Source organism: Rissa tridactyla, chromosome 10 (assembly GCF_028500815.1).
Source record: "Rissa tridactyla isolate bRisTri1 chromosome 10, bRisTri1.patW.cur.20221130, whole genome shotgun sequence".
In the NCBI taxonomy this organism is placed as follows: Eukaryota; Metazoa; Chordata; class Aves; order Charadriiformes; family Laridae; genus Rissa; species Rissa tridactyla.
This window is the reverse complement of record NC_071475.1, coordinates 21,267,650-21,287,907: the sequence shown is the minus strand read 5'-3', so window position 1 is coordinate 21,287,907 and position 20,258 is coordinate 21,267,650. Positions and strand designations below refer to the sequence as shown.

At 41.8% G+C, this 20,258-nt stretch overlaps 1 protein-coding gene across 2 annotated transcripts in view; it reads right to left on the bottom strand.

Moving 5' to 3' along the window:
* Positions 1 to 2,118: 2,118 nt before the first annotated feature.
* SLC6A11 (solute carrier family 6 member 11) overlaps positions 2,119 to 20,258 on the bottom strand; it is a 107,822-nt gene continuing 89,682 nt past the window's right edge. For both annotated transcript variants that reach the window (XM_054216547.1, XM_054216548.1), the window contains exons 9-15: positions 17,255 to 17,379; positions 15,055 to 15,167; positions 13,543 to 13,680; positions 6,803 to 6,905; positions 5,824 to 5,924; positions 4,312 to 4,482; positions 2,119 to 2,336 (exon numbers count right to left, since the gene is read on the bottom strand). In XM_054216547.1, the coding sequence (XP_054072522.1) occupies positions 2,184 to 2,336; positions 4,312 to 4,482; positions 5,824 to 5,924; positions 6,803 to 6,905; positions 13,543 to 13,680; positions 15,055 to 15,167; positions 17,255 to 17,379 (904 nt within the window). In that variant the 3' untranslated portion in view covers positions 2,119 to 2,183. The remainder of the gene's footprint in view (positions 2,337 to 4,311; positions 4,483 to 5,823; positions 5,925 to 6,802; positions 6,906 to 13,542; positions 13,681 to 15,054; positions 15,168 to 17,254; positions 17,380 to 20,258) is intronic.

Genomic DNA, 20,258 nt, shown 5'->3' with positions numbered 1-20,258 from the left:
CAAAGGCAAGGTACTTAAAATACTTCAAGTAGAATTGTGGTAGAGAAGTTCTCTCTTAGACTTCCACCTTACCACAAAAAAAAACCCCAAAAAAACCCAATGACCAAACAAATAAGATGAAGTAAAATTAAACAGAACTGTTAGATTTTAATGATGTGACTCGAGACAAAGTGACGCTATGAAAATGCTTTTCTAAGAGGTAACTGTAAAGTCTCCAATAAATGCTGACTACAGGTACAGTTCTAGTGACTCCTAGTGAAATGTTTTCCTCCGTAGAAGGCCAGCAGCCACTTCTGCTCCTAATTACTCCAGATGCTGGTGTCTGAGCTTTGGTGATTTTGAATTGCAGAGAAGACAGCAGATTTTATGACATTTCTTCTGAGCTGTTTTAGGCTGTTGCTTGTCTCTCCCCATCAAATACTGTGCAGTGCAGTACAGTATTCCTCCACAGCTTTCTCATACAACCATTAAATAAAAAAAACACGACAAGGAAAAAAAAAATCCAGTACAAATAGTAGGGTTTGGAATACTGGGAGAAGAACAAAAAAAAACCACTTGAGAGAGAGTCTAGAGATTTTGGTACTGGGGCTAGCATTTGCATACCTCATAGTAACAACCAGCCGTCAGTCGGATTCACATGCACAATCTGGTTTACATTGGAGGGAGTCGGTTGATACAACTGATAGAATACAAAGGCCTGATATCACAGAGCCAATAACGCTCCTTTTGGGAAACAGAGAAGTCACAACATCCCTACCTTAGTTCCTTAATCTGCACCATATATAAATTACCTCCCGGAACTCTTGTGGAGATTAATCTCCCCAGGGAAGTGGGGGATTCCCCAGCATCGGACACTTAAGATTCGGCTGGACAGGGTGCTGGGCCTTCTTGTCTAGACCGGGCCTTTGCCAAGAAAGGTTGGACCAGATGATCCTTGAGGTCCCTCCCAACACGGTATTCTCTGATTCTGGACCAATTACTCGAGCCTTCCACCAAACAAACTCCTACTCTGGCTTCAGTGCAACCCCATCTAGAAAGTACCCTGAAGATGAGAAAAGCTATATATTGTCATTACAGGATCCTTGATTTCTTCTGAGGGGAATTAACAGATGTACAGACGGACAGACTGGCAAACAGATAGAGAGACAGAGGCCAAGGTACGCAGAGCTCTAAACCTGCTCTTTTCTTCCTCAGAATATCTCCACATATAAAGTAACCTCGATCTCCTGTTGTACAAGCACAGACAAACACGTTTCACTTCAGGGGATGGGAAGCGTCAAGTGAAATGAAGTACTGGCCACCCAGACACTAAAGAAAATGAAAAAGCTTTAGAGGTCTCCTGAAGCAGTACACGGCATCTTAGAGACCATTAACTTACAAGAGCAGCAAAATTCAGAGCTCGTAAGAAATATTCTCTATCCAATCTCCAGAAAAACAGTGGCTCAGAAGTGGGCCCATTCCACCACATTTTTAGACCTGTTGAAGCAAACGGAGGGTGGAGGGAAGGCGGAAAGAGCAGCTGCGGTGGTGCTGTCTGTCGGCTTCACAAAACTTCTGAGAAAGAAGAGCTTTGCCAGGCGCAAAGCTGAGTCTCGCAGCTGCCTCGGGAACGGCTGAATCGCACCCAGCCTGGGCAAGGGCCTGCGGCCTCAGCGGGGAAGGCTCCTTCGGATTTCAGCGGACTTCGGATACAGCCCACGTTTAGAGAGTAACAAGGCAACAGCAGTTACAAGGCATCCCCCCCATCCCCTCACAGTTGCTTGCAATATAAACAAAAGGATACTCTGGTCCCCTTTATATACATACATTAAAAGCTGAAATGGTCTGAAACGCTCCCACGTTAGTATGCGTATATCTATACAACATTACACCTGCCAGAAATCAAAGTAGGAAAGTTTTACAGCACATTATACAGGTCCCTCTAACTTCTAAAAAAAACATTTACTGAAATCACCATATTACAAGAAGTCATCACTAACATACCATATAATACTATTTCTTTTTCTTTTACATAATCATTACTTATATAGTAATTTAAAAAATCACTTTTAAACAAGTATACAATTTTCACTTTAAAATTAACTGGTTAATAAAATTTTGTGCAAAACAAGCCAGCCTCTATAATTAAGTGAATTTATTTATTTATTTATACAAAAAAAAATAAAACAAAAAACATAGTTCTTTCAGAAATGTGTCTCCTTTTCTGTAATGGTTGAAATGGCACCATCTCCTTTCAGTTTGGCGTCGCAGTCATTTATTGCTGCAATGTAGGCTCCTCCTCCAAGTTTCCCTCTCATTTTCAGATCGGAGCTAGGTGTAATCAACTTCCTGAATTTCTAGAAAATTCGAGAAAATGGAAATCATTATCTTTTTCTCGGTCACAGACACACATTTCTTAAACAGACTGACTGTAAAACCCTCCTCTCTTGCACGTCCCGCATCACACCAGGCCAAAGCTGGAGAATGAAGGCAAAGGCAAAGTGAATTTTCCTCGCGATTTAGAACATTCCCTTCCATGAAGAAATTCAGCACAATGCTCTGGGTAAGGCCTGGTATATGGGTACATTTGGTTTCTCATGGTATAATCAAAGAATATATACCAAAAATAAATAAACAAACGAGACTGCCAGAGCGTATTAACCTACAATAAAGAACAAAAGAAAAATATATGTGTTCAGCTGAGAACTTTCTCTTTTATAGCAATAACATCAGTAGCAACGCTGCTGCTCACAGCGTGGGGAGAAGAGATTGCTGCAGGAAGTTGGCTTCCTGAAAAGCTTTCAACTGGAATTAAAAAACCCCCTCTCATCATTCAGGTACAGAAAAGATAATGACCTGTCTGCAGTGCTTCAGACTACAAGGCAACACGAACCAAGATTCTACACACAAAGTCTATTTACTTGCAGAGACAGGCTAAGATTCATGCATTAAGGAGGTATTTAATGTTAAGATTCGTGCAAAAATTCCTTTTTTTGACATGCTAAGAAAACTGTATTATGGACAATTCATTTTTTGTTTATATACCCACGGTAAAGATTTTCTAGGTAGTCTCCAGGCCGTATTTATTCCATGTTTCAATAGGGACTACCCTCAGCCAGCACAAGAAGCTGCACGTTAGCTTCTCCATTCAAGAAAGCGGTAACTGTGACATAAATCCTGAGATATCCTCAGTTCTATTCAGAAGTCATACACTTTGGTTCTGAGTGGAGGATGATTTGAGAGTGTGAGTATACGCTGAGACAGATCTTTCAAACATACTGGATAAGTTAATGAGCCCCGAGCATCCTAGACACAGAAATTCCTGCTGTCTTGTTCCTCACGTTGGCATTATCCTAGCGAATGGCAGAAAGATGGAGAACGCATGAAGGGACTGAATAAAGTCCCTTCCATACGTGTATTGAGATAGAGGGAGGCAATACGGGGGTACCGACTTTTACTGACTAGTATCTAAGGAACTCCAGATGACAGAACCAGGCTTTTCTGGAATATGAGAAATCCCAAACGGCTCAATAAGATTTATATCTTTGTTTCTTCCATTATAGCCATCTTCACCATCTTTCTTTGGAGAAAAGGTCTTATATTTAATAGTCTTAACCTCAGCCTAGACCTGAGATAATCTGATACCGAATGTTAGTAAATTGCACTGAATATTTCTTTTTGCCTCAATTTCTCACTTAGAGAACTGTAATCAGGAAAACTGTCCCGAAGACATATGTGAGTGTTCACTACCCGGTTCCTGGAGGAAAATCCTGGCAACACACACATTAGTTACCAAAATCATGGAAAGAAGGCAGCTGACCTGAATGAATGGCTGGTACAAACCTTCTTGAGGGATTTAGCTGATGTTACGGACATTTTAAGCTACAAATGGAGCAGGAAAAGAGCACCTTAAAGTATTGGTTAGTTTACCACAGGCTGAAATCAGTGAAGGCAAAAAAAACAATTCAGAATAAGTTTTGCCCAGGGAAATGGCTGAGTCACCATCACCATCCCTGGAGATATTTAAAAGACGTGTAGATGTGGTGCTTAGGGACATAATTTGGCGGTGAACTTGACAGTGTTAGGTTTATGGTTGGACTCGATGATCTTAAAGGTCTTTTCCAACCAAAACAATTCTACGACTCTAAGAAAACAGAGAAAATTCGGATGCCTCTTTCTACCAGTGACTGAGAGGCCTAACCCAAGCTGCCACGGGAACAAGTACGTGGCATTGCTTTTTTGATTAAATTGTGCTTATTCTCGTGCAGGTGAGAATTCACGCTCCCTTCCCACTCATTTTTTCAGTATCGTTAATCTGAAAATATATTTTACCTCTATGAAAGTGCCTTCTGTCTTCCACAGCTTAATGCAGATCCACAAAGGGATACAGATCATGGAGGAGAGCGCCATCATCCACCCTATGCCATAGCCCCAGTCAGGGTATATATATACATTGTTGTATTTCAAAGGCTTGTATTTCACCAGGAAAAAGATGAAGATTCCCTGAAAGAAGCAGAGAAACATATTAGCGGCGTTTGAAAAAACACTGGTTACATATAACAAGAAAATGATTGACTGTTTAGGCAAGGCCAGTCTCCCTGAGGATGGAAAGTAGAGGTAAGCTTTTCAGTCAGAGAAAAAAACAACCAGCAACATCTTCTTTTATGTACAGCTTAAATAACACGCCTCAGTAGCTTCCGCAGAAATGAGCAACCTTTCAAATTTAAATCCTATTTACCTCTCGATGACAATAAAACCTGCACTTTGATGGCAAACAGTACCTGGGCAGGAAAGATTAAGTTTTGCTACCGTGAACCAGCTGTGATTAAGTAACACAAGCTGCGTTCTCTCCAACCTGTCACGATGAAAAAGGAAAGCCAAAATTTTCAAAGTTGCCTTAATCCACTGTCTGTATCTGCAGTTCTGCAGGCCAACTCTTTCATCCTCACAACAGCTCAAATATATCTGTCAAAATTCGACAGGTGTCTAATCGAGGAGTTTGGACCATTTAAGTTTCTGAAATACAGAAAAGTTACTCCGTACTTTTCTTCGAAGTGGAGGAAAGAGTGTACGAGAGCAAGCAATAGCAAGTTCATTTCAGAGTTGCTGAAAATGAGTCAGAAATTTTCCCCTTTGCAATAAACTGGCAGAGCTCAAGGGAACGTGGATCTCCACATGCCCCAGCATCTGTGGGTTTGCAGTTGCTATCACTTATGTATTGGAGAACTGGAAGTTTTAGTACCTAATCCTCAGATTCACGGGCAATCTGGTCATGCTCCTTTTGTGATTTTTCCCCTGTTATATAGCCGTAGCGGATTGCCAGAGCTGGTACCAGTACTGTTAGCTTCTGGTATGGCACATTCCCTCCCGTTCTTCCTGCATATAAGATGTGCTCTTGGCCTCTTCTGCTACCTTTACTAGAAGAAAAAATATCCCGTCTTCTTTGAAAAACACGTAGTCACCCAAAGAGAGGGAAGGAAATCGGAGGCTGGATCAGCAAGAAAACCAGCATGAGCCTGGAGGAGCCTGAGTTATGCTGGGTAGACACAAGGTACACTCGCGAGGGTGTGAAAAAAGCCTCCGTTGTACTGGCGAATGTTCATTTAGGGCCCTGAGTGTATTTTTTTTCCTATTATTGTATATACTAGGATTTCTCACAATTCACAGAACATTTCACAATTTTTACAGATCCTACAGAGTGTTTTTTAATTAAAACATATGCTACAGATCAGTAAGTGTTTTTCCTCAACCGTTGTGAAATATCATCAGCAGCGAAATTCTAAAAACATGCCCAGAAAACCCTCTTTACGTCTAAAAGAAGCTATTTGGATATTCTGTACTTACTGCGCAAATACCTGGAGTTAAGACCATCCAGCACCATTTAATCAATGACAGTGGTTTATACCCAATCATATCTTCAATGTTCTCATAAAAGCGATTGCTGCCTGCCCAAAAAAAACCAGACGAAAAGCAGATGTAGAATGTACGTGTAAGAGGTTGTAGAGGTCAGTATTTAAAACAGTAAAAACATAGGTTCTGAGAGAGCTGCAAGGACTGCAGCTGCTGTCTCCTTCCCTGGCACATACGTCCCTGGCACCTGCTCCACGCTTGGGGCAGAGGCCGCTGCCTGCGTCTGTGTCTGACCAGTGTGATCAGGGAGTAGGAGTGGGCAAGCTGTCAAACAGAAATGGCTTCTGGTCAGTAACAGGCTGAGCAAGCCCAGTTAAAGAGGCTCTATACGCCGCAAGCTCGTGTGTGAATCCCTAGATAGCTGAGGATATGTGTGATCTGAAGTTCATACATTGTTTTACAAAGTAAAATTGTCAGTCCTTTGTGCGCAAAAACCGCTTGAGGATGTTACCATGAACATAGCCAGCGCTGTGGTGGTTTTCTCGACTTTGCTGACCGCCAGAAGCAGCAGAGCTAGGGACACTGCTATGTCCCTTTTGTGTTCATGAGGCATGAACTCCGACTCCCCTGGGTTTATCTGTGAGTGTCAGAAGTGGAGGGGAAACATGCCCTGCACAGACGCTTTGTGAGAGAAGAAAGACTTAGTGCCACCCCTACTTTCTAAGGCAGCTGGGGACCTCCTTGGGGAAGGAAGGTGCCAGTCAGTCCTGTCAAGGACCAAGGGCATTAAAAAAAATAATCTATTGGACTACTGTTGTTATTTAGAGGGGGGGAAAAAGGCATTCCTGACTTTTGGTAGGGCATGGGAATGTGGAGGGCCCCATTCCATAAGGATACAAGGCTTTCACATTGCTTTTATGCAAATAGAAGATTTTTGTAAAACTCAAAACCACAGCAATATTCAGCAACTCACCATAAACCCAGCCTATGCAGACACACTCAAATATGGCAACAAAAAGAAGGCACATGCCACTAGCTGCATAAGAGTCAAATAACTGAAAGACGTACATCCCACCCTGAAAGACAAACACAGGAACAATATTATTGTATTGGCACCTATAGCAATATTTTATAGCAAATATGGCTTTAATTACACAGCCAATCTGTTCGTTCCTTGGCAATCTTCCTACCAAAGTTGGGTCCTTCTTGAACAAAGAATATTCATTTTTCAGTGATTTGTTATTGTGAAAGATTTTTTTCTTCCATAGCATTTAAGATTATTCCCTATGACGGCTGAATACTGTGCATTTGCTTTAAGGTAGTAAATCCCAGAGTGGCGAGAACTACAACTGACTTGTTTCCAAAATGCTCTCCCACCACCATGCTTTTTTAACTTCATTCGTTATCACATCAAGCTGTAGACAACTACAGGTGCATTTGATCTCCAGATCACTGCACATGAAGATGGTAACAACTGGTAACAGCAGACGAGGAGAAGGCTGAGGTACTCAACAACTTTTTTGCCTTGGTCTTCACTGGCAACCTGTCTCCCCACACCTCTTGAGTGGATGGGCCGCAAGGCAGGGGTCTGGGGGAGAAAATCCCTCCCACTGTAAGAGAAGATCAGTTTGTGACCACCTGAGGAACCTGAATGTAGAGAAATCTATGGGACCAGACGAGATGCATCTCAGAGTCCTGAAGGAATTGGCTGATGTAGTTGCCAAGCCGCTGTCCATGATATTTGAAAAGTCACGGCAGTCAGGTGAAGACCCCAGTGACCGGAAAAAGGGAAACATTGCACCCATTTTAAAAAGAAAGAAGGACCCTGGGAACTATGGACCTGTCAGCCTCACCTCTCTGCCTAGGAAGATCATGGAACAGATTCTCCTGGAAGCTATGCTAAGGCACATGGAGGACAGGGAGGTGATTCAAGAGAGCCAGCATGGTTTCTCAAAGGGCAAGTCTTGCCTGGTCAGCCTAGTGGCATTCTATGATGGAATGTCAGTGGACAAGGGAAGAGCTACAGGTGTTGTCTAGCTGTACTTCTGTAATGCCCTTGCTAAATTGGAGAGCAGTGGATTTGATGGGTGGACAAAGAATTGGTTGGATGGTCGCATCCAGAGGGTAGTGGTCAATGGCTCAATGTACAGATGGAGACCGGTGACAGGTGGTCTTCCTCAGGGATCCATACTAGGACCAGTACTGTTCAGTATCTTCATCAATGACACAGGCAGCAGGATTGAGCGCACCCTCAGCAAGTTTGCAGATGACACCAAGCTGAGCGGTGCAGCTGACAGTCCCAAGGGACGGGATGCCATCCAGAGGGACCTGGCCAGGCTCGAAAATTGGGCCCATGTGAACCTCCTGAGGTCAGCAAGGCCAAGTGCAAGGTCCTGCACGTGGGTCAGGGCAACCCTCAGTATCAGTACAGGCTGGGGGATGAAGGGATTGAGAGTAGCCCTGCCGAGAAGGCCTTAGGGGTGCTGGTGGATGAAGAGCTGGACATGAGCCAACAATGTGCGCTCGCAGGCCAGAAAGCCAAGCGCATCCTGGGCTGCATCAAGAGAAGCGTGGCCAGCAGGTTAAGGGAGGTGATTCTGTCCCTCAGCTCCACTCTGGTGAGACCCCACCTGGAGTCCTGCCTCCAGGTCTGGAGCCCTCAGCACAGGAGAGACATGGACCTGTTTAGCGAGTCCAGAGGAGGGCCACAAAAATGATCCGAGGAATGGAACACCTCTGCTGCGAGGACAGGCTGAGAGAGCTGGGGTTGTTCAGCCTGGAGAAGAGACAGCCCCAGGGAGACCTTATTGCAGCCTTTCAGTACTTAAAGGGGCTTATAAGAAAGACTGGGACAAACTTTTTATCGGGGCCTGTTACCAGGGTAAGAGGTAATGGCTTTATACTAAAAGAGGGTAGATGTAGACTAGATAACAGGAAGAAATTTTTTACACTGAGGGTGGTGAAACAGTAGCCCCATCCCTGGTAGATGCCCTCTCCCTGGAAACATTCAAGGTGAGGTTGGATGGGGCTCTGGTCTGGTTGGAGACGTCCCTGCTCATTGCAGGGGAGCTGGACCAGATGGCCTTTAAAGGTCCCTTCCAACACAAACTATTCCGATCCCATGATTCCGTGATTCTAAGATGTGGGGTCTTGTTTTTGTGTCTGTGCAATTAATATGTAAAAGAATTAGTTAAAATGTGGGGAAAGAAGGTAAAATCTGTAGCCGCTAGAATCACTCTCCAATGGCACAGGGACTGTAAACGGAGTACACTGACCTACAAAGTTTTAATGTAACTCACAGCCTTTAAGTTCCATTACTTAAATGAGTCATTATTATTTGACAAAAAAGAAGTGAAATAAGAATCACCCTGACTCCAAGCAAGCTTTTGTAGAATCTTTTCCTAACAACTTAAAAATTATTCTCCAAATGGCTTTAAAATAGCAACCTTTGTGCTTCCAGAAAAGAGAGCAACCAAAACCAAGCAGTGTATAAGTTAGCATGGCACCCAGACACAACGCGCACGATGCTGTCAGTGATCTGTCATTTTCTGCGTTCAGTGGTGCCACAACACCAAGCAGTAAGAAAAAGGTAAATGTGCTCAACTAAGACATCCTCACTTACTTTCTGTTTGACCATGACTCAACTGTATCACCACATTTGTCAAAGACATAATTCTTTTCCTCCATTCCTGTATTTTTCTCTTGCTTATAACAGTCAGAACTGTTCAGGGAACTGAGTGGCTTTCTACAGCCTTTGCCTTGAGGCAAGATGAGCAGGAAGCTTATGAAGTTCAATTAATTACATTATGGATAACCTGACTATTAAAATTGTATTAATATTACACTACTTTCTATGCAAGATCCTTAATCTTTTATCACGTGTGTTCAATATTGAGATAATAATGAGGAGGAGATTCACAAAATATCATTTCAATGGAAAGGAATCCTAAGACTTACATCTCAGGCAATTTTCTGCAGATGGAAAAGAACCCTATAAAGACAAAAAAACCTAAATCAAAACCCATACCTATGATTTCCCCCTTTTTTCCTCTGCATCGACTGACTGAAGGTAAGTTAAGATGGACTCTGTAAACTAGAAATCCTGTCTAAATCTTATGGAACACAAGAATGTTCTAAAGTTATTGTATATAAAACTACATTGATGTTCAAGCAGGCATTTGGCAAAATTAGTGCTGTAGAGTTTGGAAATGACCATATATCTGAACGAGAAAGTTTTCCTATAAGGTAAAACACCTTTTATGACTAATGCAAAGCCTGAATAAAATCCAGGGATGTGTACTTAGGAATGCAGGAGAGGATCAGGACAGAGCTGGGATATATATTTACCCTTGCAAGTCTCACTCCGTGCTTTGATGCCTTACTGAAGTACCGTGGAATGGAGGGTTCTCTGCCAGCGTGTCATTTCTGCATTGGGCGACGGCTACTTAGATTGCCTACTTGGCGACGTCAGTAAGTCACATCTCTCAGTGATAATTTATGCCTCTCTAGCGATACTGAAAAAAAAGTGTTTCTCTGTCCTTTAAGGTTTCCGTTGAGCAAAACGCTATAGTAAAAGCACTGTGGAATGTCAGCCCTCCCAGACCAGAATGCAAATGTTGAAGTAAATTTTTTTCAATTGAATTACTTTTTTTTCCTCTTAATGCAGATGCTTTGTTGATGATGAGCTACATTGCTTTTAGTCAGCTCTGCCAGCTCACTGCTTCCCAAAATCTCACCAGCGAACGCCTTTACTGCAAAGAGTTTGCTGTCAGGTTCAGCAAATATCTGAGCGAATTGCAAACGTACAGATCAACCAACTAAGACAATACAGTGTAAGGAAAACAATTCCACAGAATTCCTGCAAGAATATTCCTGTCATTTCGGAGAACTTGCTTCCTCTTCACACTTCATGCTTCTATTTGTTTTAGCCTGTACATCTCGATAATGTACCTCTCAGTGCTCTGCTTAACACTTGTGCTGTGGGAGGAATTATTCCAAAATTTCCCCGTTTTACACAGCAAAGACAATTTATATTACCGAGGATAAGAATGACTACACGCAAATTGGTCCCTGTAAGGTTGCTCTGCTCCAATGCTCACCTTACAGGGACACACATCCGGAAGGAATTCTTTATCAACCAGCGTCAATTCCTCTGTTCTCACAGGGAACCGTGGCACGTAATACCTTTCATACACTGACAATCATAATTCCAGTTTAAAGCCAGAAGTATTGTTCTTGGAAAAACTCCTAGAACCTCACTGTTGTGATGGATAGAAATCTTTCTCAATTTTCAGCCTAATTATTCACAGCCAGTTTATACACCCTGGGCTGGGTTTGAAGGAAAGGGAGCCATTCTTTTTGCAGAGACAGTTCATGTTTATACTCGCTGTTACACCTATGATGTACTTACTTACAGAGAGAAATCTTACACCCTTGCTGATACTATCATCATTTTGCTAGTTTCTGGTAAAATTGGCTCTGTACTCCCAGGATCATCCTCACCGCTCTTGCTTTCCCTGCTCTTCCAGTCAGAATACAAATATTTGGAGTCATACATCATATTTCAGTGGGACCATTACCTTCCCCAGTCATGGGACTATTCCCACCTCTCAATTGGAAGTACCTTCCCAAAACATCTAAGAAACATAGTTTTTTGTCTACAGCATGTTTGTAGTGCTTAGGTTCACATCCAGATCCTTCTCTCTCCTAACCACTTTCAATAGTAGAAATGTTTACTGCTATATGGACAACCTTATACCTTGTGCTACTGCAGCCTACCCCGTCTTTAATACTCCAGCCATCCGGTCCTTCCCTATCATTATACCTCCTTCTGTGACCCCGGAACATCAGAGTTAATGAAGCCTGATTTGGACTTAAATCTTATAGCTAACTGTAAGCCCTTATACCTCATGCACTCATTAGGCTACAGGTTTTTTTGTGAATCCTTTGTTTTTTAACGAAAACTGAACTCACGCTTTGTTCTTTTGAACAATAAGGACACTTCTAGGACTTCTCTATCTGGCTGCCAACTTTCATGAACGTTGAACTTCTTTGAAACTTCTGTTAAATTGACTGAAATCTGCCAATAGGTTCAAAATTTAAATAAAGAGGGAATACATCACCAGAGAGCTAGTCGCGTGTAGCCAATGACTATATGTCACTTGTTTCCGTGGCAAGTCAACTACAGATACTGGATAAAATTGCTACCAAGCGCTGCCTGTGTAACTTCACTAAGAATCTCATTTCAGCCACTGTCTCTTTCAACACCAACAGTCAGCATCTCCTCTTTGTCCAGTGACTTGTACCGGTCTTTTTCTTTTGAATAAAATTAAAAACTTTTCTTGTGATGAATTTTTAATTCCTTCACTGAAGTATATAAGATTTCTGTTTAACTGCATTTGCTTCATACAGAGCGTCATATCTCTTACCAGAGAAAGAGGTCTGATTAGTCTGGCACAAACCGTCACTGAAAGAAAAATAAGTTTCATATTGTCCTAGTTTTCCACTTTCCTCCTCATCTTTAGTTATACTTTCCTTGAAAGTGTATTTACAGCTACTATATTCTGCGTAGTTGATTTATTCTGTTCCTTGTAAAAGCTTGCAGTATGCAACAATCTAACGTGCTTACAATTGCCTAACACCTTTTTGGGGTGATATTTGCTCATTTTCAGTACAAAGCAATTTGGAAAGCACATAGTCTAAGGTCTGTGGATCTCTGCAGAGCGAATTTAAGTGACCCCAGATGAGTTTGTGAAGCCGTGAGAGGCTGCTTCACTGGGAACTCCTGCCTGAGAGTGCTGCACAACAGAGACACGTTGTGGCCCTTCACGGCTAATACAGCCAGGCTTCCCCGGACAAACATTCCTCAGACATTTAATTCTACAACTCCTCAGACATGAAATGTTTTTCTTTGTCTCGCTCCCTCGTACAGGGAAGCTCCAATGGCCCGGCAAGCAGAAGAATATGGGCAGAGGGGAGTGTGGCCTCTGCCCCTCGTCCTCCTGTTTCGGAAGGGTAACACGAAGGAGAGGAAGACCATTGATACGACTCTCTCTGTAAAGCAAGACTGAACTCCTGACAAGTACCAAAGGATCCCAGAATCCCTCCCCAACCTGGGTGTCAAACACAGTAGGTGCCACATGTTGTATCATGAACTGATGGGATGGACTGACACCCTCAGAATTTGTGGTTTAGAACATCCCAAAGCAAACACCTTGGTTTGTTGGAATTTTTTTTTCTTTCTTTTTTTTTTTTTATTCTTATGAAGCAATTTCTGCTCAGAGATTGGCTGTATTGATTCACCTGGCCTGGTGATATAAAAATCAAAGATGTTTTACTTTTCTGTTTTCACTTTGCTTCATCTTCTTTATTGATCTGTTCATCCAAAACGTAGTTGTTCTCAGACTGGTCTGCCCAGAGTAAGTAGGCAGAAACCACAATCAGTGCATGTGGTTGGCTCGTGCAAAGCTGATGGAATTTCCTTGGCTACGTAACTTTGATTAAAATATTTCCTAAGCTCTACCGAAAAACTGAGGATACATTCCACGTTTCAAATGTTACACAGTAGCTGAGAACAGTCTCTCCAGTATTTTGTAGTCATATTCCTCACAGGGAAATTTGTCTATGGCAAATGTTCTTGCATTTCACATGTTACGATTATAAACAGAAACCCATTTCCTTTTTTCTGCAGTAGTACAACAAAGCACATCTTACCTCAGTTAACATGATTAGGCCAATGAAGTATGACACAATGGAAAGGCCGAGAATCAACAGTTCTCTTCTGTAGCCCCTTCGGAAGATCTTTGGGTACATATCTACAACAGCTGTCACAAGGCTTTCAACACACACGAACTAGAACAAATGACAGGAAAGTACAAATGAAATATGTGTCTCAAGTGCTGCTGGGATTTGGATTTGCTACCAAACACTTCAGATATCCTTATATCCAAAGAGCCTGAATGAGCCCTGAGGACACTCAATAAGCGGAAGCTCAAACTGAGAGGAACATCACTTCAGAATTAAAAAGTTCAAAGCTGTGGATTTCCAGTCCACCACCAAATTCAAATAGTTGAATCCACTAATATTATCTCAGAATGCATTTGCCCTGTAGCAGAAGGATTACATAAAAATTTCATATGTGGCTTGAACGGGACTTAAATAATGTACAAACCATTCATAGGAGTATTTCACTCCAAGCATCCTGCACTCGTGTCACTCAAAGGCATGATATGCCATGCTGCGCACCTTCAAGCACTGCTAAATGAACTGCAGGGTTTTTTGGAGAAGCTCTCTCCATTTTACAGAAGAGAGAAGTTCCACAAAGCTATTAACTGCCCAAGCCAAGTGCATCTAATGAGGGAGGGAAGGAATGTTCTTATTAACTTTAAATATTAGCAGAAAGCTAGAGGCCTGAGCTTCTGACTCTGGGCTCTGGAGCAAGGTTTCTAAAATAGGCACCAAAACGAATGCCCAAAAGTAGACGACATAAAGCCTGCTTCATTGGAACAGTCAAGAGGAGAATTCAAGAACTGCTCATTTTAAAAAAGACTTATAAAAATTATTAGATCAGGAAAAAGAGCAATTATTAAAACATTAAATTTAATGATTGGAAATGTCATGCAAAGTAAGCACTGAAGAGCTTTATTTTACAGTGTACAATCATAAACTCTCTGAACCAAATCATGCTGAGAGCTGAGCTGCATGCTACAAATGCCAGCTACTTTACATTTTTCATCAAACAGCTTTCACAGTTTATATGGTCACATAGGAATGACAACTTCTACGCTGTCACTTTGCTGCAGAATATAACTATGCATTTCTTGCTATGGTATCTTGAAGTATAAGTACACCATAGGAACTTACATTATCACTATCGGATATTCAGTTTCAAAATTCACTGAAAAGTGCTTTAAAAATGGGAAAAGACGACACACTGGTATTTTACTGAACTGTGAATTTTTATCACCCATCTTTAAGTTTAAACCGATTTCCATGTTAACAATGAAAGCTTTAGTCAGGCTGAATCCTTTTTCAAAATAAATCGTGAAGGAATCTCCAGTATCACATGACTAAGATTTAAAATAAGGAACTTGGATCAATAGTTTTAAGCAAGGAATTAAGTTAGGGTTCATTCTTTCCTCAGGTTAGAGGCTGTTTCTATCAAGGGTGCTGATATACACATGCTAGGGAATCTGACAAAATGTTTAAATAGCGTTTGTTTCATACCTGACTATCTAAGCCAAGGAATATGAGCATCATGAAGAACAGAGTTGCCCACAGAGGAGAAAGAGGCATCATGGTGACAGCTTTAGGGTAAGCAATGAATGCAAGTCCCGGTCCTGAAAAGGAAGAAAAGAAAGGAAATATTTATACTTGTGTCCTGGGTCTGGCTGCGATGGAGTGAACTTTCCACATAACAGCCTGTAGGGTGCCGTGTTGGGATTTGTGGGTAGAACAGCACTGCTAACACCAACATTGTGGCTATTGCTGAACGGTGTTTGCACAGCATCGCTTATTAAACCACCTTTATCTGGACCCACCAGTTTTCTCACTTTTTCTCTTCCTGGCAAGTGAGTGAACAGCAGTGCGGGTGCTCAGCTGCTGGCGAGGGTTAACCCACCACAACTTGATTGCTCTTTTATGGCAGATAAGAGCTGCTAAATACAAGATGGAAAACCTCGACAAACTCTACATCTCTACTAGTCTAAATATTTGGTGATGAGGCACATCAGCTCTGCCTACATCTTGTCCAAGTGTTTGAAGGTCAAGACTTCTGTTAAGCCATCACTGTACTTTATGTTCTGCTTATTCTTTGTGTGGCTGTACATCAAGGCTCACCTACCTGAATAAAGAATAGCACGAGGTCCTGTGATTGCCTTATATAACTTATTAACATAGTCAGCAAGCTTTTTGTTTCCCCCTAAGACAGGAGTGTATCTGACGTTTTATGCAAGAACACAGGCAATGGTCAGAGCTGCATCTTGGAAGCCATACATGGTGCTGGCCAAACGTCTGCTGGTTTGTTCAAAGCCTGCTCTGCATTTCTGAGTGCTGCTGCTGGTACATAACATTAATTCGTTGGCTGAGTATTTACAAAAATCTTTAAAATAGAACATTGTTGCAACAGCAGAGCTCAGAGCTGCTAAAATACCATCTCACCTTGCTCATATTTTCCTGTTCTTATTTACCTGTGCCCATTTTTCAGCTGCTGCGGACTCCCATGCTGTAGCCACTTTTATTGAAGTCAGCCAGCTTTTAAAGCAGGGAAACAGAGGTGATATCACAAGGCTGATAAAGGAGTACCTCTGTGCTCCTGCTGCAAGAATTTCAGCGAAGACCTGTCAACACATTACTGCTTTTTCTTTGAACGCAGGATTTGCGAGCTCCTATAGTTTCTAGAGTTGCGGTAGCCTTTTAACTTTTTTCCATATAGCTTCTACAATAGTATAGGCCAGTTGTCTTGGGGGCTTTAGGAAAAGAGAAATATTTTCCATGACAGTATCAGTGAAGTTCTACTTGCTTTGCAGTTTTCCTGCTGCCCTTGGCTAACTTCACGAGAGTCATTTCTCCTTCTCAACACTTCAGCGTTACATTGCTTGTCTTTCTGGGCAGTGCTCCTGTTCTTCTCGTTCTGTTGAGTTTTAAGTGATGCTTAAAGATGTTATATCTGCGAAGGTCTTAAAGAGTAGTTAACTTTCATTACATGCCTAACTCCAAGTGATGGTAATAAATGTTAGGTGTTAATTTCTCATTGAGCAGGCCTTTGTGACTTTCTGGACTCAAACCAAGAACTTTTAAACTTAATCAACCAGAGTGTCTCAATGTATGTCCCCGGGAGAAAAACTTACTGACATTAGGAGATGGCACGAGCCATCTGACTGATAGAAATCTGTTCTTAGGCTAGCGTACATTAAGCAAGACTTCAGAGGACTTCCAAAGGTTTCTCCTACGCAGCTAGTTTGTCATTACTTTAATAGCTATGTCTTTTTTCTTTTTCTTTCTCCCCAGAAGGAACAAATATTTGTGTGGGTTTTGGTGTGTCTCATTTAAAGAAAACTGAATGCTCCTTTCATGAGGCTATAACACCCAAGGGGCATAACTGAGCAATATATCTCTGCTAAACAATCTTCTGGATGCTCAGCTGGAGTAAGTTTGTGTTACAAGACCTCCTTGACTCTATGAGTTTGGTGCTACGCACAGTAACATTAATATTTATCACACGTAAATGTATGACCATAAAAACAGTTAAGAACTCTTCTTATAGCAGTTATTCCAATGAGTCAGGTAACAGGTTTTATAAGAGAAGTTTTGTAAAACTACCTGCAAAACAGTCAGCTTATCCATAAGACAGCGGCACAGACTAAGTATTCTGACAGCAACCTCTGGGCATTTTTTGTTAACTCAGAAAACTGCTTTTGGAACTTACCTGATTCTGCAACTTCTGCAATGGGCACGCCTTGTTCATAAGCCATAAATCCAAGAACTGAAAAGATAGCAAAACCAGCAACAAAGCTTGTGCCACTGTTCAAGCAGCAGAGCATGATGCAGTCTCTGAAAATAGAAATACAAAACACTGCAGTTGATCTCCAGAGCCTGGGTTTCATTCACGTACTGAGCCATAGGACTAACAGAACCCTGAGCTGCAGGGATGGACGTGAAGTTGCTCATTAAGAGTGCGGTCCCAGGCGATACTGTGCCTGAGAGCCATCAGCCAGGCACAAGCACTTCCAGGAGGGTACCATCATAATACCCTTGTTGTGTTTTAACTGGCTGAATTGCAAACCCCTTGCTTCTCACTTACTGGTTTTCGATAGAATCTTTAAAATACATGTAAAAATACTGTAAGAATGGTGTTAACAATTTTTCTACAGTAGTTGTAATAATATATTCCAGAGGATACGAACTCATTTATAAACTATATTAAAATGGCAGCAATTTGTTTCCTGGAAAAAAATCTTATGGTCAGATCTTGGCTAATTCTATTCTGGTTACAGTATACTGGCAATATGTACCCATACAAAATACAACTCAGTTTGGTTTAGAAACTTCTTTTAGGAAGATTTGGTAACGAAAAGCACCACATATAATCTAAGAAGTGCGTACATGCCTAAAAAAGTGCCTAACAAATAGGCAAAGACAGTGCAGGGACACTGATCTCTCAAACAGCAAACAGTGACAGTTACAAGGCCAAGGTGAAGAAATATTTCTTCTCTCAGATTGGAAACGTCACAGTAGTAAATCACTTTAAAAAAAGGGAAAACACTCTTGCAGAAAGGTGTGATCTTTCCCCAGAGGCTGGTGAAATATCATTGTTCATCCTGCTTTCAGACAGCACTTCAGGCTTGACAGACAATGAGGTAGGAATGATTTATCATGACAGTCAATCTTTTAAGACTGTTTGCTACAAGAGACAGCGGTGTACTTGAGAAAGCAATAACCTAACCTAGATGCCTGAAATTCAATTAGGATTCTAAAACACAGAAGCACAAGGCAAGCCTGTAGTTGTGTCAAGCCTATACCTTACTCTGGTATCTATGAGAAGAAACGACCCTGTGAAATCTCCCAGGTTCTGATCCCACATCTTCACTAATGATTCCCATCTTTATCACAGATTTGTAGTGACTTTTTGAGAATCAGAGACCATTCATATTTTTGAAGTCCTGGCATATATTCCAGCAAAACGTCTTTGGTCCAATCTCTCTGTCCTCTTGCTTGTTTTGTTTCGTATTTTTATCCTGTAACTTTATCTCATCAGTTTATCAAGTTGAAAGTGAGGTGACCAGTTCCAGCATCTTACTCCTTCACTAGTGAGCCCAGCACTGCCTCCCACATCGGCTCAAAGCTCTTCCTGTTGGGGACTTTGCCTCCCTTTAGCACCAAGGCCGTTCCCAACAGCAGGAAGCAGCCACATGCTTCCATGCTGCAAAGCGAGCCATCAGCTCAACTATGGCCGATGGGAGGCTTTGGCTCTCTCTCATCACCTTATCTACGGTTAATTTTAACCATTGTTTTGAGAATGCTTTTATGTTTTCATAATCATTTCATAGGAAAAAAAATCCCTATTGCATATCATCTGTAAATCACCAAAAACTGTCCAGAAATGAAAAAGAGTGAATACTCCCATTTGTAAATCAAGACTGAGACATGGAGAAGTCCAATGATGCTCACGCTCCTTTCATGCATGGACTCTCTCTAACACTGTTTGTCCATTAGTGGGGGTAAACAGGTCCTTTAAAACACTTCCTGAAAATGGTCAGAGTTCTAACCTGTTGTTAATTTGCTTTTCATATGAAATTGCTTCCTGTAGTTATGCACAGCCAGACTAGTTATAAGCTTTGGATCTTTTAAAGCAAAATAGCAATCTAAAAGAAAGCAACCAGGAGCACGGAGTACTTTGTGTTTTGCAGAGAAAGAAAACAGAGAAAAATATCATATTCCTAACCATTTTTCTTCCTCAGCACTGAAGTAGCTCTGGAGAGATTCTCACCCCAGCCTATCTCACCTAAGAAACTGGTGAGTTCAACGCTGGGAACTTAAAACTAAGTGTGGTGAAACTCTGTCAATAAAAGATGTCAGAAAGATGTATTTTTTAATCCTTTGGGGAAAAAAACCCAGGCACTACTTCAGTGGGGTGGATCTGGCTGCTCAGCAGTCATATGATGCTTCCATTCGGAACAGCCTGTTTTCTGCAGATAAGATTTATTTTAGATAATTCCCAGGCTTCAAATGCAGCCCAAACAACAAGATATTTTTCGTCTGGTGAATGGTGTGGCACAGGACATTTGAGAGCTGTGGGTTCCTAACCGTGTGAAAAACAGCTCAGCTGGAGACACATTGCTCCCTGTGCACCTGCAGTTTCTGCTGCTCCCTCTTGAAGGAAGGTCCTAGGACAAGGCCCAAGCGGTTTAAGCCGGACAATCCTATATAACTACATCATCCGTGAGACAACAAGAGGACCACAGACATTTCTGCGCTCACAGGGAAGACCCATGAAACACAGTGCCATGGTACAAAATAGTTATGGGTGGATACGCATTTCTCCAAGGAAATGGGCCAAAGCGAACCTAAGGGGGTTTCCATCATCTCCAGTTAGCCAGGTTCCTATTCTTTTGACATAACACAGCCACAGCTCCACCATTTTCTTCCCCAGTTAGGCAGCCACAGACTGACCACTCGGTTCTCTAGGGACCTAGCAGTGTTTCCTGTCCTAACAAAAATATTACCTCTGATTTTAATTTCCATCCTTCCTTTATCTTTGTAGGAATTCTACTGACTCCTCAACTCCTCCTGTTTTATTCCTTTAGATACAAGTACGTAACCTGTAGGTCAGTCGTTTTTTCTGCTATTGGAAGGAAAACTGGGCAGGGGGGATCTGGATCCATTGATTGTGAAACCAATGAATTTTAAAACACAAATGCCAAAGAACCATT